At 45.6% G+C, this 13388-nt stretch overlaps 1 protein-coding gene across 1 annotated transcript in view; it reads left to right on the top strand.

Moving 5' to 3' along the window:
- The window catches only part of LOC139370869 (phosphatidylinositol-4-phosphate 3-kinase, catalytic subunit type 2 beta), a 66233-nt gene that overhangs the window by 6584 nt on the left and 46261 nt on the right, over nt 1–13388 (top strand). The window contains exons 2-4 of the mRNA XM_071110703.1: nt 10875–11817; nt 12106–12206; nt 12619–12779. Of these exons, the coding sequence (XP_070966804.1) occupies nt 10969–11817; nt 12106–12206; nt 12619–12779 (1111 nt within the window). The 5' untranslated portion in view covers nt 10875–10968. The remainder of the gene's footprint in view (nt 1–10874; nt 11818–12105; nt 12207–12618; nt 12780–13388) is intronic.

Genomic DNA, 13388 nt, shown 5'->3' with positions numbered 1-13388 from the left:
TCAGCATGTTCTCTCCATGGGCCCTGGTCTTGACTGTCTGGCTGGGAAAGGGTTTATGTCATAATCTTCCTCCCATTCCTCAGGAAACACAAGCTACTCCACAAGGCTCCAACTAAACAGATAGGGAGCTGCCTCCCTCCCTGATCCTTCTCTTTCTCTCTTTCTATCTGGTTTCCCTCTCTTTCTTTAGGATTCCGTCACGCACAACGTGCACACACTCACACACACACACACACACACACACATTAATGCATACACACCCTTTGAGAACTTCCTGAAGGAGGGTGTTCTGGGCGGGAGGTCAAACTCTGGGTCTCTGTGGGAGTGGCTGGCATAGTTTCCATGGTAACCAGGGTCAGGAAAGGTTGCGTGCCTCCATCCTCTGCTGTGAGGCCGTAACAGAGGCAGAGGAAACCAGAATTAAAGCTCTGCCCTTTGTCTCATATAGCTGAGACCCAACAGACAACACAGACAGACATCTGAGTGTTTCCCACACAGTGCTGGCCTCTGTCACAGAGAGAAAGTTTAAAGTTTTAATGCCACGTGCACAAGTACAGCTTGCCTTTCTTGCAAGCTCCAAACCCAACAATGCAGTAATCAATATCAATGTAGCACTAAAAAGATTATTAGGTCAAACAAAAACACACAATAACATTTAAAATAAGAACACAAGAAAGTATGAAGCTATATTAGGGCTGACCCCATTTAGTTTACTGGTCTATTGTTTGGTTTATAGGCTGTTGGTCGACCAAGATTTATTTAGATGAGCAGTCTAATATATATATAAACAGTTGGAGTCGGAAGTTTACATACACCTTAGCCAAATACATTTAAACTCAGTTTTACACAATTCCTGACATTTAATCCTAGTAAAAAATTCCCTGTCTTAGGTCAGGTAGGATCACCACTTTATTTTAAGAATGTGAAATGTCAGAATAATAGTAGAGAAAATGATTTACTTCAGCTTTTATTTCTTTCATCAAATTCCCAGTGGGTCTGTCACGATTGTCGTAGTGAGGAGACCAAAGCGCAGCGTGATGTGAATACATCCTTTTAATGATAGACAAAAAAACACGAAGTACACTAAACAAACGAACAAAAGAACAAGACGAACGTGACCGCTATCAATACTGAGTGCAAACATGCAACATCCCATAGACAATAACGCACCAACCACAATACAAAACAGGCTACCTAAATATGGTTCCCAATCAGAGACAACGAGAAACACCTGCCACTGATTGAGAATCATATCAGGCCAAAACACATAGAAACAGACTAACTAGACATGCAACATAGAATGCCCACTCATATCACACCCTGACCAAACAAACATAGAAACAAACAACGCAAATAATGGTCAGAGTGTGACAGTACTAAGGTGCGGACTCCGGCCGCAAAACCTAAACCTATAGGGGAGGGTCTGGGTGGGCATCTGGCCGCGGTGGCGGCTCTAGCGCGGGACGTGGACCCCACTCCACCATAGTCATTGCCCTCTTCAAGGGCCTCTTTAGAGTGGCGGCCCTCGCCTCCAAACTAGGGTCTAAGACCTTAATTAAAGGCCCCACTGGACTGAGGAGCGCCTCTGGACTGAGGGGCAGCTCCGGACTGAGGGGCAGCTCCGGACTGAGGAGCAGCTCCGGACTGGCTGACCGCTCTGGCAGCTCCTGGCTGACTGACGGCTCTGGAAGGTCCTGGCTGACTGACGGCTCTGGAAGGTCCTGGCTGACTGACGGCTCTGGCAGATCCTGGCTGACTGACGGCTCTGGCAGCTCCTGGCTGACTGACGGCTCAGGACAGACTGGCGGCTCTGACGGCTCAGGACAGACTGCCGGCTCTGACGGCTCAGGACAGACAGGAGACTCTAGCAGCTCAGGACAGACGGGAGACTCTAGCAGCTCAGGACAGACGGGAGACTCTAGCAGCTCAGGACAGAAGGGAGACTTTAGCAGCTCAGGACAGACTGGCGGCTCTGATGGCTCAGGACAGATGTGAGACTCTGGCGGCTCAGGACATACAGGAGACTCTCGCAGCTCAGGACAGATGGGAGACTCTGGCGGCTCAGGACAGAGGGGAGACTCTGGCAGCGCTGGACATGCGGGAGCACCTGTAGGGATGAGACGGAGAGACAGCCTGGTGCGGGGGGCTGCCACCGAAGGGGTGGTGCGTGGAGGTGGCACCGGATAGACCGGACCGTGAAGGCGTACTGGAGATCTTGAGAGTAGGGCTGGCACCATCCGCCCTGTCTGGATCCTCACCCTAGCCCGGCAGATGCAGGGAGTTGGGATGTAGCGCACCGGGCTAAGCACGCGTACTGGGGACACCGTGTGCTCCACATTACACGGTGCCTGACCAGTACAACGCCCGCCACGGTAAGCACGGCTCGGAGAACTGTAACGCCGAGCTGGCACAGGTCGTGCAGGGCTAGGGAGGTGCACAGGAGGCCTGGTGCGTGGGCCTGGCAAAGTCTTCACCAGACGGTTAGCACGCACCTCAGGACGAGTATGGAGAGCTGACCCAGGTGACATCAAATCCCCGACACGCTCCGTCGGGCGGATGTCGTGCCTCAGGCACCAACATAGCACCTCCCTCATAACTCTCTCCTCCAATCTCCCCATTAACTCCTTCACTGTCTCTGCTTCGCTCACCTACAATACCACCCTGACCGGATCTGGTTCCATCCTTGGCTCCTTACAGTAAGCAGGGGGAGTTGGTTCAGGTCTGACTCCTGACTCTGCCACACTCCCCCTGTCCCCCCCCCCCCCCCCCCACAATACATTTTTGGGGCTGCCTCTCGGGCTTCCAGCCGCGCTGCCGTGCTGCCTCCTCATACCGGCGCCTCTCTGCTTTCGCTGCCTCCGGCTCTGCTTTGGGGCGGCGAAATTCCCCTGGCTGTGCCCAGGGTCCTTCGCCGTCTAGAATCTCCTCCCAAGTCCATGAGTCCTGCGTTCTTTGCCGCTGCTGCTGCTGGCCGTTACCACGCTGCTTGGTCCATTGTTGGTGGGTTATTCTGTCACGATCGTCATAGTGAGGAGACCAAAGCGCAGCGTGATGTGAATACATCCTTTTAATTATAGACGAAAAAACACGAAGTACACTAAACAAACGAACAAAAGAACAAGACGAACGTGACCGCTATCAATACTGAGTGCAAACATGCAACATCACATAGACAATAACCCACCATCCACAATACCAAACAGTCTACCTAAATATGAGAAACACCTGCCAATGATTGAGAACCATATCAGACCAAAACAGATAGAAACAGACTAACTAGACATGCAACATAGAATGCCCACTCATATCACACCCTGACCAAACAAAACATAGAAACAAACAGCGCAAATAATGGTCAGAGTGTGACAGGGTCAGAAGTTTACATACACTCAATTAGTACTTGGTAGCATTGCCTTTGAATTGTTTAACTTGGGTCAAACGTTTTGGGTAGCCTTCCACGAGCTTCCCACAATAAGTTGGGTGAATTTTGTCCCATTCCTCCTGACAGAGCTGGTGTAACTGAGTCAGGTTTGTAGGCCTCCTTGCTCTCACACGCTTTTTCAGTTGTGCCCACACATTTTCTATAGGATTAAGGTCAGGGCTTTGTGATGGCCACTCCAATACCTTGACTTTGTTGTCCCTAAGCCATTTTGCCACAAATCTGGAAGTATGCGTGGGATCATTGTCCGTTTGGAAGACCGATTTGCAACCAAGCTTTAACATCCTGACTGATGTCTTGAGATGTTGCTTCAATATATCCACATACTTTTCCTTCCTCATGATACCATCTATTTTGTGAAGTGCACCAGTCCCTCCTGCAGAAAAGCACCCCCACACCATGATGCTGTCACCCCCATGCTTCACGGTTGGGATGATGTTCTTTGGCTTGCAAGCCTCCACCTCCACCTTGGCTTGCAAGCCTCCACCCTTTTTCCTCCAAACATAACGATGGTTATTATGGCCAAACCGTTCTATTTTTGTTTCATCAGACCAGAGGAAATTTCTCCAAATAGTACGATCTTTGTCCCCATGTGTAGTTGCAAACCGTAGTCTGTCTTTTTATGGTGGTTTTGGAGCAGTAGCTTCTTGCTTGCTGAGCGGCCTTTCTGGCTGAGTCAATTTAGGACTCGTTTTACTGTGGATATAGATACTTTTGTACCTGTTTCCTCCAGCATCTTCACAAGGTCCTTTGCTGTTTTTCTAGGATTGATTTGCACTTTTCGCACCGAAGTAAGTTCATCTCTAGGAGACCGAATGTGTCTTCTTCCTGAGCGGTATGATGGCTGCATGGTCCCATGGTGTTTATACTTGCGTGCTATTGTTTGTACAGATAAACATGGTACCTTCAGGCATTTGGAAATTGCTCCCAAGGATGAACCAGACTTGTGGAGGTCTTCAATTTATTTTCTGAGGTCTTGGCTGATTTCTTTTGATTTTCCCATGATGCCAAGCAAAGAGGCACTGAGTTTGAAGGTAGGCCTTGAAATACATCCACAGGTACACCTCCAATTGACTCAAATGATGTCAATTAGCCTATCAGAAGCTTCTAAAGCCATGACATCATTTTTGGGATTTTCCAAGCTGTTTAAAGGCACAGTCAACTTAAACTTCTGACCCACTGGAATTGTGAATTATAAGTTAAATAATCTGTCTGTAAACAATTGTTGGAAAAATGACTTGTGTCATGCACAAAGTAGATGTCCTAACCAACTTGCCAAAACTATAGTTTGTTAACAAGAAATTTGTGGAGTTGTTGAAAAACTAGTTTTAATGACTCCAACCTAAGTGAATGTGAACTTCTGACTTCGACTGTATATAATAGAATATATGTATATATATATATTTTTTTTTTTTTTAATTTTATTTATTTTATTTTTTATGGCACATGAGACACCGGTCGGATTCACGTCTATCTCAGTGGACTAATCCATTGCCGAGGCTGCGGGGATGGCACACCAGTAGAACAGTTACAGTTAATTCCCATCATTTCTAATCTACAATGCTTGTTTGTTTATGGTAATTGTTGTTAATGGTTTCAATATATTACTATTATGACAGTCTTCTACCATTCCCTTTGTCAGAGTGGACACGTTGTTTGCTCACTGCACAACCTAGGCTACACTTGTGAGGAGAAAGTTTCTGTTCATGTCAGTCCATTTAGGAGTTGTCAATTTATTCATTCCCGTTTGTAGAGCTCCTGTCAATGTTGAGTAAGGACGCTGACCTGATTATACATAGAAGTAGGCCTAGGCTACCTAGCCTGTGCGCAAACGTAGCGTATTTTAAAAATCTTTCCAGCGCTCTCCCTTTCGATAACCACTCAGTATAAAAAGTGGGGGAAAAATGTAATGTAAACGTCATTAAAAATAGGTTGACTTGATTACTTCTTATCCATTGTGCAAATAGCCTACAGCTATGTCTGGCCGGCGCTCACTGGAGCAGGAAACTCTGAGGGCCCAGAATATTTTATACAATGTTGCAAGTTCCTTGCAGACAGGGCATGCATAGCCAATTTTGATTTATATGATATTTATTTTTATTAGGATATTTTCAACCTGCAGGCTGCAATCTTTTTATTTGTTGGCTTTATGTAGGCTATTTTTACATAATTTGCAATGGCAATAGAAGTTACATTTAGAATTATGATTAACCACATGATAATGATAATGAAATTGTAAGATACATTTGCACTCCAAATAGAAAAGGGTACAGACCCCTAATGTAGCCTATTAGAAGCGTATCAACAGGAGCGTAACAGCATAATATGTGAGGGCCAACAGCAGTGGGAGGAAGAGGGTCAGGAACTGTTTATTTATTTTCTGGTTAGGTTATCTTGATCTCTGGCTCCTTCGAGTCATTTGTGTGTCTTAATTATTCAATCACAGTGTGCTTAAAGCATCAGACAAGCTCAGTAGCCTACATAGAGTTGATTTTATTAAAACACATAGGGGGGTGTCTATGTAGGGAAAAATACATGTTTTAAAATTTCAACCAATCAATTGGTCGAAAGAAAAGACGACTCTAGGTCAACCAATATTTTTTGTTGTGGTTGGGGACAGCCCTAAGCTATGCTCAGGTGCATCCTGTTTCCATTTATCATCCTTGAGATGTTTCTACAACTTGATTAGATTTCATCTGTGGTAAATTCAATTGATTGGACATGATTTGGAAAGGCACACCTGCCTATATAAGGGCCCACAGTTGACAGTGCATGTAAGTGCAAAAATCAAGCCATGAGGTCGAAGGAATTGTCAGAGACGGGATTGTGTCAAGGCACAGATCTGGAGAAGGGTACCAAACCACAGAGACACTTCCTAAAGCTGGCCAAACTGAGCAATCGGGGGAGAAGGGCCTTGGTCAAGGAGGTGACCTTTATGGTAGAGTGACCAGACAGAAGCTACTCCTCAGTAAAAGGCACATGACAGCCCTCTTTGAGTTTGCCCGAAAAGCACCTAAAGAACTCGGACCATGAGAAACAAGATTTCACTGGTCTGATGAATCCAGGATTGAACTCTTTGGCCTGAATGCCAAGCATTCAAGTCTCTAAATGACCTTGATTGGCCCAGCCAGAGCCTGGACTTGAACCCGATCAAACATCTCTGGAGAAACCTGAAAATAGCTTTGCAGCGACGCTCCCCATCCAACCTGACAGAGCTTGACAGGATCTGCAGAGATAAGTGGGAGAAACTCCCCAAATACAGGTGTGCCAAGCGTGTAGCGTCGTACCCAAGAAGACTCGAGGCTGCACCAAAGGTGATTCAACAGAGTACTGAGTAAAGGGTCTGTATATGTATGTAAATGTGATATTTCAGTTTTTTTTAAATTGTAATACATTTGCAAACATTTCTAAAAATCAGTTTTTTCTTTGAATACTTTCCTTATGCACTGTATAGGGTTAAGGCATCAGGATATATGATAAACCGAGTAGCATCAGCGTAAATTATTGTCTGTGAGTGTGTGTATGAGCGCGTGTGTGTAGAATCAGTGTAAAAGTATGTGCGTATTATTGTATGTTGGAGAGTCAGTGTGCGTGATTGTGTAGTGAGTGCAAAAGGCTATTTTAGCAGTCTTGTGGCTTGGGGATAGAAGCTGTTCAGTAGCCTGTTGGTGTCAGACTTGATGCATCGGTACCGCTTGCAGCGAGAAAAGCCTATGGCTTTGGTGGCTGGAGTCTTTAACGAGAATAGAGAGGTTTGTAGGGAAGAGAGCTGTCATATGTACCTTCACAAAGTGTTGTAAACTGTGTGAGAGGGGGAGAGAAAGTAGTATATAGGGTTAGAGACACAGTAACCTATTAAAAAGTAGGCTATAGGCCCAATTAGGGCTGTGGTGGTCACAACATTTTGTCAGCCAGTGATTGTCAAGCAAATAACTGTCGGTCTCACGGTAATTGATCATTAATTAACTTAAACACGTTTAGCATCTCCTGGCTTCCACACATAGCCTAGACGCCACTGATGCAGGCCTTTGGCACATCTACATATTAAAAGGTCTAAGGAATCCATGTAATGTACACCATCACAATAAATCCATTATTATTTTAGACGAGTCTAATGAAGCACGATATGAAGAAAATGTAGTCTTTTTCAGAAGAACAGAATAGCCTACTCTGAGTTATACTTATGTTAGGTCCTGATCGGGGTATGCCAAATGCCAAGTGGTCAGGGCGTGAGTTGGGTGGGTTGTCTATGTTCCTTTTTCTATGATTTGGTATTTCTGTGTTTGGCCTGGTATGGTTCTCAATCAGAGGCAGCTGTCAATCGTTGTCCCTGATTGAGAACCATACTTAGGCAGCCTGTTTTCACCCTTGAGGCGTGGGTGATTATACTTTCTGTTTAGTGTGTGGTTTGCACCTGACGGAGCTGTTTCGGTTGTGCTTTTTGTTTCTTTGTTAGATGTTGTTCGGGTGAATTAAATAACATGAACAAGTACCACGCAGCTCTTTGGTCCTCACCTTCCTCCACCAACAACGGCCGTTACATTGACGAGGCGGTAGCCTATAGGTGCACTTGATTTTCTCTCCGGGCACGTCGGGTAGTTTGTACCTTCAGACGAATGACATGGTTAAAAATGGGAACACTTCGCCTACCCGGCACGCAGGGCAGCTGAAACAAGTGCCCCTACTGTCAACATAATTGTTTTATTTTTTTAATAGACATTTTTTAACAATCGACCGTTTGGTGAACACTGGGTTAGAGAATGCTGCCCCAGCTTATCTTCCTCACACAGTTATAGCGAGTTTGCAGAGCACTTCCTCTGTTTTTTTTTTTTGTGTGCTGTGGGACATGTGCATGTTTTGCGCCTTGCATGCATGCTGTGTGTGCGTGTGTGTGTGTGTGTGAGAGGCCACATTATGGGTTAAACATGTCCATGGGAGGTCAGGAATCTGGGCTGTGACACTGCTGAGCTGCAGTCTCCTGTCTGAACCAGCCACGTCTGTTTTACTAAACATTAGTACCTAGTCGCAGTTTGTGAACCATGTGTCAATTGTTACATGCGGCCTGTCCTGTGTAAGACCTTTTGTTCTTTAAATAGTGGTTAGTAAGCAGTTTATGCAGTCCTCCAAATCACGGAAAAGTGAAGAAAAGGGGGAATCAGTTACATATCTAGGGCTGTAAAAAAACTGGTTCGTTTTTTTCCCAAATTCTGTTTTCACCATTTTTAGTTTCTCCAGGATTCAGATTTTTCCCAGTTTTTCTTTTTTCTTTCAGTCACACTTTTTTAATTAGATTTTTTAAAGTCCACAGCAATGCTTAAACCACAACAGGAGACCACTTTTGAGGTCTGGGAAAAATCCTAGATTTTTTTTTTTTTTGGTGGGGTGTAAATACCATTTTAATTCAAGTGCACACCATGAAGAGACAAGCAATATTAGAGACAATATTAGTGGACCAAAAGTATTAGGACAAATTCACTTGTGTATTTAAAGTAGTAAAAAGTTAAGTAAGGTCCCATATTCATAGGGACCAATAACTCATCAAGCTTGTGACTCTACAACATTTTTGGATGCATTTGCTGTTTGTTTTGATTGTTTTTCGGATTATTTTGTAGAAAATGTATCGTAAATAATGTATTGTGTCATTTTGGAGTGAGAAAGTTAAGACGCACAAATATTGTACCCCAAAGACATGCTAACCTCTCGCGATTACAGTAACAGGGGAGCTTAGCATTTTTTGGGGGGGTACACTATTTGTGCGTCTAACTTTCTCACTCATCATTGTCACGATTCATTCAGGATTATCCGTAATCATGGTAGCGTTCACATTAATGTAGAAGTGGGTTTAGAAACATTCTATTCTTATTTACAATGAGGTGACTTAAACAAATCCCCGCTGGATTGATGCAAATAATCACATCTTTCTGCCAGGTTGACGTACTCTGTACTCTACTTTGTTGAGGCCTTTTCATCTAGCAGAAGACGGTGATCATTAGCATCATTGCTAACGGCTACACAAAGCGGTAGACAAACATGCACACACAGACAGAGGCGTTCCCGCGCCGATGCCTCGTCAGAAAGTTGAAGGAAAATACAAAATGACTAATGCATATTGTTCATGCCTTATCATAATCAACACCTTTTCTAATAAATTCAATAGATTTTTGAATATTGCCGAATAATTCCATGTTCATGTCTGGATTGCGTGATTCCAGCCATGTTCCAAGCATCGTGGATTTGATTGGTCCTTGTATATCGCAATATTATTTTGGACGATATTATATAGAAACTTTGACTCCAAGTATTGATTTGTAATAAAAATACATGTTTTGCTAAGTAGCGTAAGCTAGCCCTAGTCGTCTCTACCTGCTCCAAAACGCCAATATTTTTCATCCTATAGCCTTCATCCTTCATCCTTGTTCACCAACTTCTTTTTAAGTAGTGAACCAACGTGTTTTCAACTTTTATTTCCATGACTGATCATAACAGGGGTGAAAGTAAGTCATTCCGGTACGGCGTCCCGGCAACATAAATACAACATGCCCAAAAAACTATAGGTTGTTAAACTATTATTTAACATTACTGCATGTCAGCCACATTAACATTTTGCCATTTTTATTTATTATTATTAAACCTTTATTTAACCAGGAAGGACTCATTGAGATTTAAAATCTCTTTTTCAAGAGCGTCCTGTCCAAGATAGGCAGCACCAAGTCGATACAAAAAAATCCTTCAATTGACTGGAAACCAGGTGATATTCACTGACAAATTTCATTGTGGTTTGAGGAGAACACTTACATTTTATCAAGGCGGAGACGAGTGGCCGAGACGCTCGCGGAGATGAGTGGCCGAGACGCTCATGGAGATGAGTGGCCGAGACCAAGGCACGCTTGGACGCATCAATTCGGGCTACAAGTGTAGGCCGAATGACAATCGCAGAATGTCATTACAATTCATGTAGGTGTTTTGTAACAGATGTCCCTTTCCCTTCATCAAATTGCGGGTGTACAAAACAGAACTGGCTCAATATGTTGCGGATATGTCGTGGATTTAACAAGTGACATCAATAAGGGATCATAGCTTTCACCTGGATTCACCTGGTCAGTCTATGTCATGGAAAGAGCAGGTGTTCATAATGTTTCGTACACTTAGTTTACAGTGAGCAATATGTTTGGAACATCAAATTACAATTAAATCGCAGTATAGAATCACAATACATATAGAATCGTAAGAATCACAATATACATATCATATTGTGAGGTCACTGGCCATTCCCAGCCCTAGAATCAGCTGTGTTTTTGTAGAATACACCTGAAACTGAGAGCACTTGATATCTGTGGTCTGAATGGCAGAACCGAAATGCATCCCTCTGTCTCACTTTGACTACTTCCTCTTATTTTGACTCTTTCTGATTACCTCTCTCTCTCTCGCTCCACAGAGCGTATTCTGAGGCCCATGTCTCTTCTCTGGAAGCCCTAGAACCAGTGTCATCCTCCTCCTCTTCTGTTGGTGGTGGCTTCCCCTGTAGGACCATGTCGGCAGCACAGACTCAGAAGGACGGTGAAGGCCCCTGGGGACTGGATTCCCTGGGCCTGAGCCAGAGAGAGTTGGTTATGGCTGAAGCTCTACAGATGGAGTATGATGCCCTGTCAAGACTTAAACAGGACAAGGGTGGGGACAGCCAGGGGACCAGCTGCCAGGGGGTTGGGAAGTTACCTACGCTACCCCCTAGGGAGGGCCAGAGCCAGATCGATCGCCCCCTCCCACCCTGCCCCAGCCCTCTTCCTCCAGGAGGGAGTTTGCTAAGAGGGCTGTCTGGTTCGGACCCATTCCTCAACCACCTTCAGCCTGGGGGGTCCCACTCCCCACGTCCCTCCCCAACCAGGGCCACTCCTCCTCTGGGAAGCTACAGCAAAGAGCCCCTCTATATCCTGGAGAGTTCAGGGAAGGGGGACTACCTGAACTCCAGCTATGGGCACTCAGGGTCTAGCTATGGTTCTCCTCTTACTCTGCTTAAAGGCTTCCCCCCTCCTCCGGATGACCCTCCTCCTGCTGTACCCCCAAGGACCCCTCTACCCCCCTCCACTGAGCCCTTCCCACCCTCCCGACGCACTGTGGCGCCCCGGGATGTCAACCTGTTCACCCCTGAGGTAGACCAGCCCAAACTGTCGTCAGGGGAGATGCACAACTACGAGAGCCTCAATGACGCCCTCTCCAAGCTCAATGGGGATTGGCTGGCGCCAAGGGGTAGGCGGGCCAACGGGGACCAATCAGGGAAGCCGGTGGCTCGGAGTAAGACCCTTCCCCCTCAGGTGCCCCCCCGCACTTACGTACCTATCCAGAAGAGCAACAAGAACCAGCGCAGAGTGTCGGCCGACCCGGTAACTACTCGCTCTATGACAGGCTCACAACAGATTCACTACGTTACTTTGCATGACACAGCATTAATTCACATCTAGTGTTACCTCACACCCTCCCGTGTTTCCATAGTCAAACCTAGACACAAATAAACAATCCTTGAAAGGTCTAGGCTTGTCTCCAGCTTACTCCAGTCAAGTCAGTCTATTCCAACGCAGTCCAGTCCAGCTGTGTTCTGTTCCGTGACTCTGAATGCTCTGTTACAGTCAGTTCTGTGACTGATGGTTCCTGTGTCTGTGTGTGATTGGCAGGTGTCTCTGGCCCCCAGGCTTAATGGTTTCGGCTATGAGCTCTTCCAGGTGTCGGAGGAAAGAGATGAGGAGGTGGCCGCCTTCTGTCACATGCTCGACGTGTAAGTGTACGGCCCAATCCCAAAGCAACTCCTAAGCCAAACGCCCTATGCACTCGTGGAGATCTGAGGGGATTTGATTGGTATATACCATATGGTGAAACTTCCACCTGGCCTATCAGAGGGCAAGATGAAGCTTTTACCATATTGTTCACACCTGTCAGATCCTCTCAAATATCTACAAGTGCATTGGTCGTAGCGTTTAGGGGTTGATTTGTGATTGGACCCAAATTTACCCTCTCGCCCCAGTCAGGCTGTTTAGAACCATTCCTGTGCTGTGGTTTTGTTGTGGTTGTATTGTGGTCAGGCTGACTATAAGCAGTTATAACCATAACTGTGTGTTGTGGTTAATTCACAGTCAGATATTTATTACCCTTTAATAACCATCCCTGTGTGGTGGTTGTGTTGTTTTCAGGTTGCGGTCGGCGTATCCAAGCAGCGACCCCTCTAACAACTCTGGGTTTGTGTGGTCGCCTTCAGTGGGGCCTGAAGAGTTGCAACAGGGGCTAGGGGTCAGCGTCAAAGTTACGGTCATCAGCGACCACATCAGAGAACCACTCACATTCACCTGTGATGGTAAGATGCACATACTCCCACTCACTCGCAAACACACACACTCACACGCCCCGCAGGTTCATCAGCACAGAGATCACTTTCATACACACATCCTCAGCGAATGTCATGTCTGCTTCGCTCAGTCCTGAGTGGGAAAACATGTGGTTGGAGTTCCCTTAATGGAATTACACTGACCGGATCTCAGCCAACCAACTGTCTAATCTGGCCTCATTCATCGGTCTGGGAGGAAGGGAGAAAGATGGGGAGATTTAAGGGAAGGGGAATGGGAGACCGCTTTGGAAACCTCACTGTTCATGCTATGAAGGTCTCCTCTCTCTCTGCCCATCTTTCTCTCTCTCTACCTCACCCTGTCTCCCTTAATGTGTGTCAGACTATGTGCTGTGGGTACAGTAAGGTCAACTCATGACTCATGATGGCTGGAGAGTGTATGTTTGCTCTCACTCAGAGAGATCGAACTGGCCAAGTAAACAGTAAACATTCTCTCTCTATTTCTATCCCTCTTTCTTTCCCTATCTCTCTCTGTCTTTGTCTCTCTGTCTCACCCCCCTGTCTCAAAGTGGTTGTTTCCCTCTTATTCATTCTGTAAGATAAACTACAAAAGTCAACAAC

Source organism: Oncorhynchus clarkii, chromosome 17 (genome assembly GCF_045791955.1).
Source record: "Oncorhynchus clarkii lewisi isolate Uvic-CL-2024 chromosome 17, UVic_Ocla_1.0, whole genome shotgun sequence".
Lineage (NCBI taxonomy): Eukaryota > Metazoa > Chordata > Actinopteri > Salmoniformes > Salmonidae > Oncorhynchus > Oncorhynchus clarkii.
This window is presented reverse-complemented; position numbering and strand designations above follow the sequence as displayed.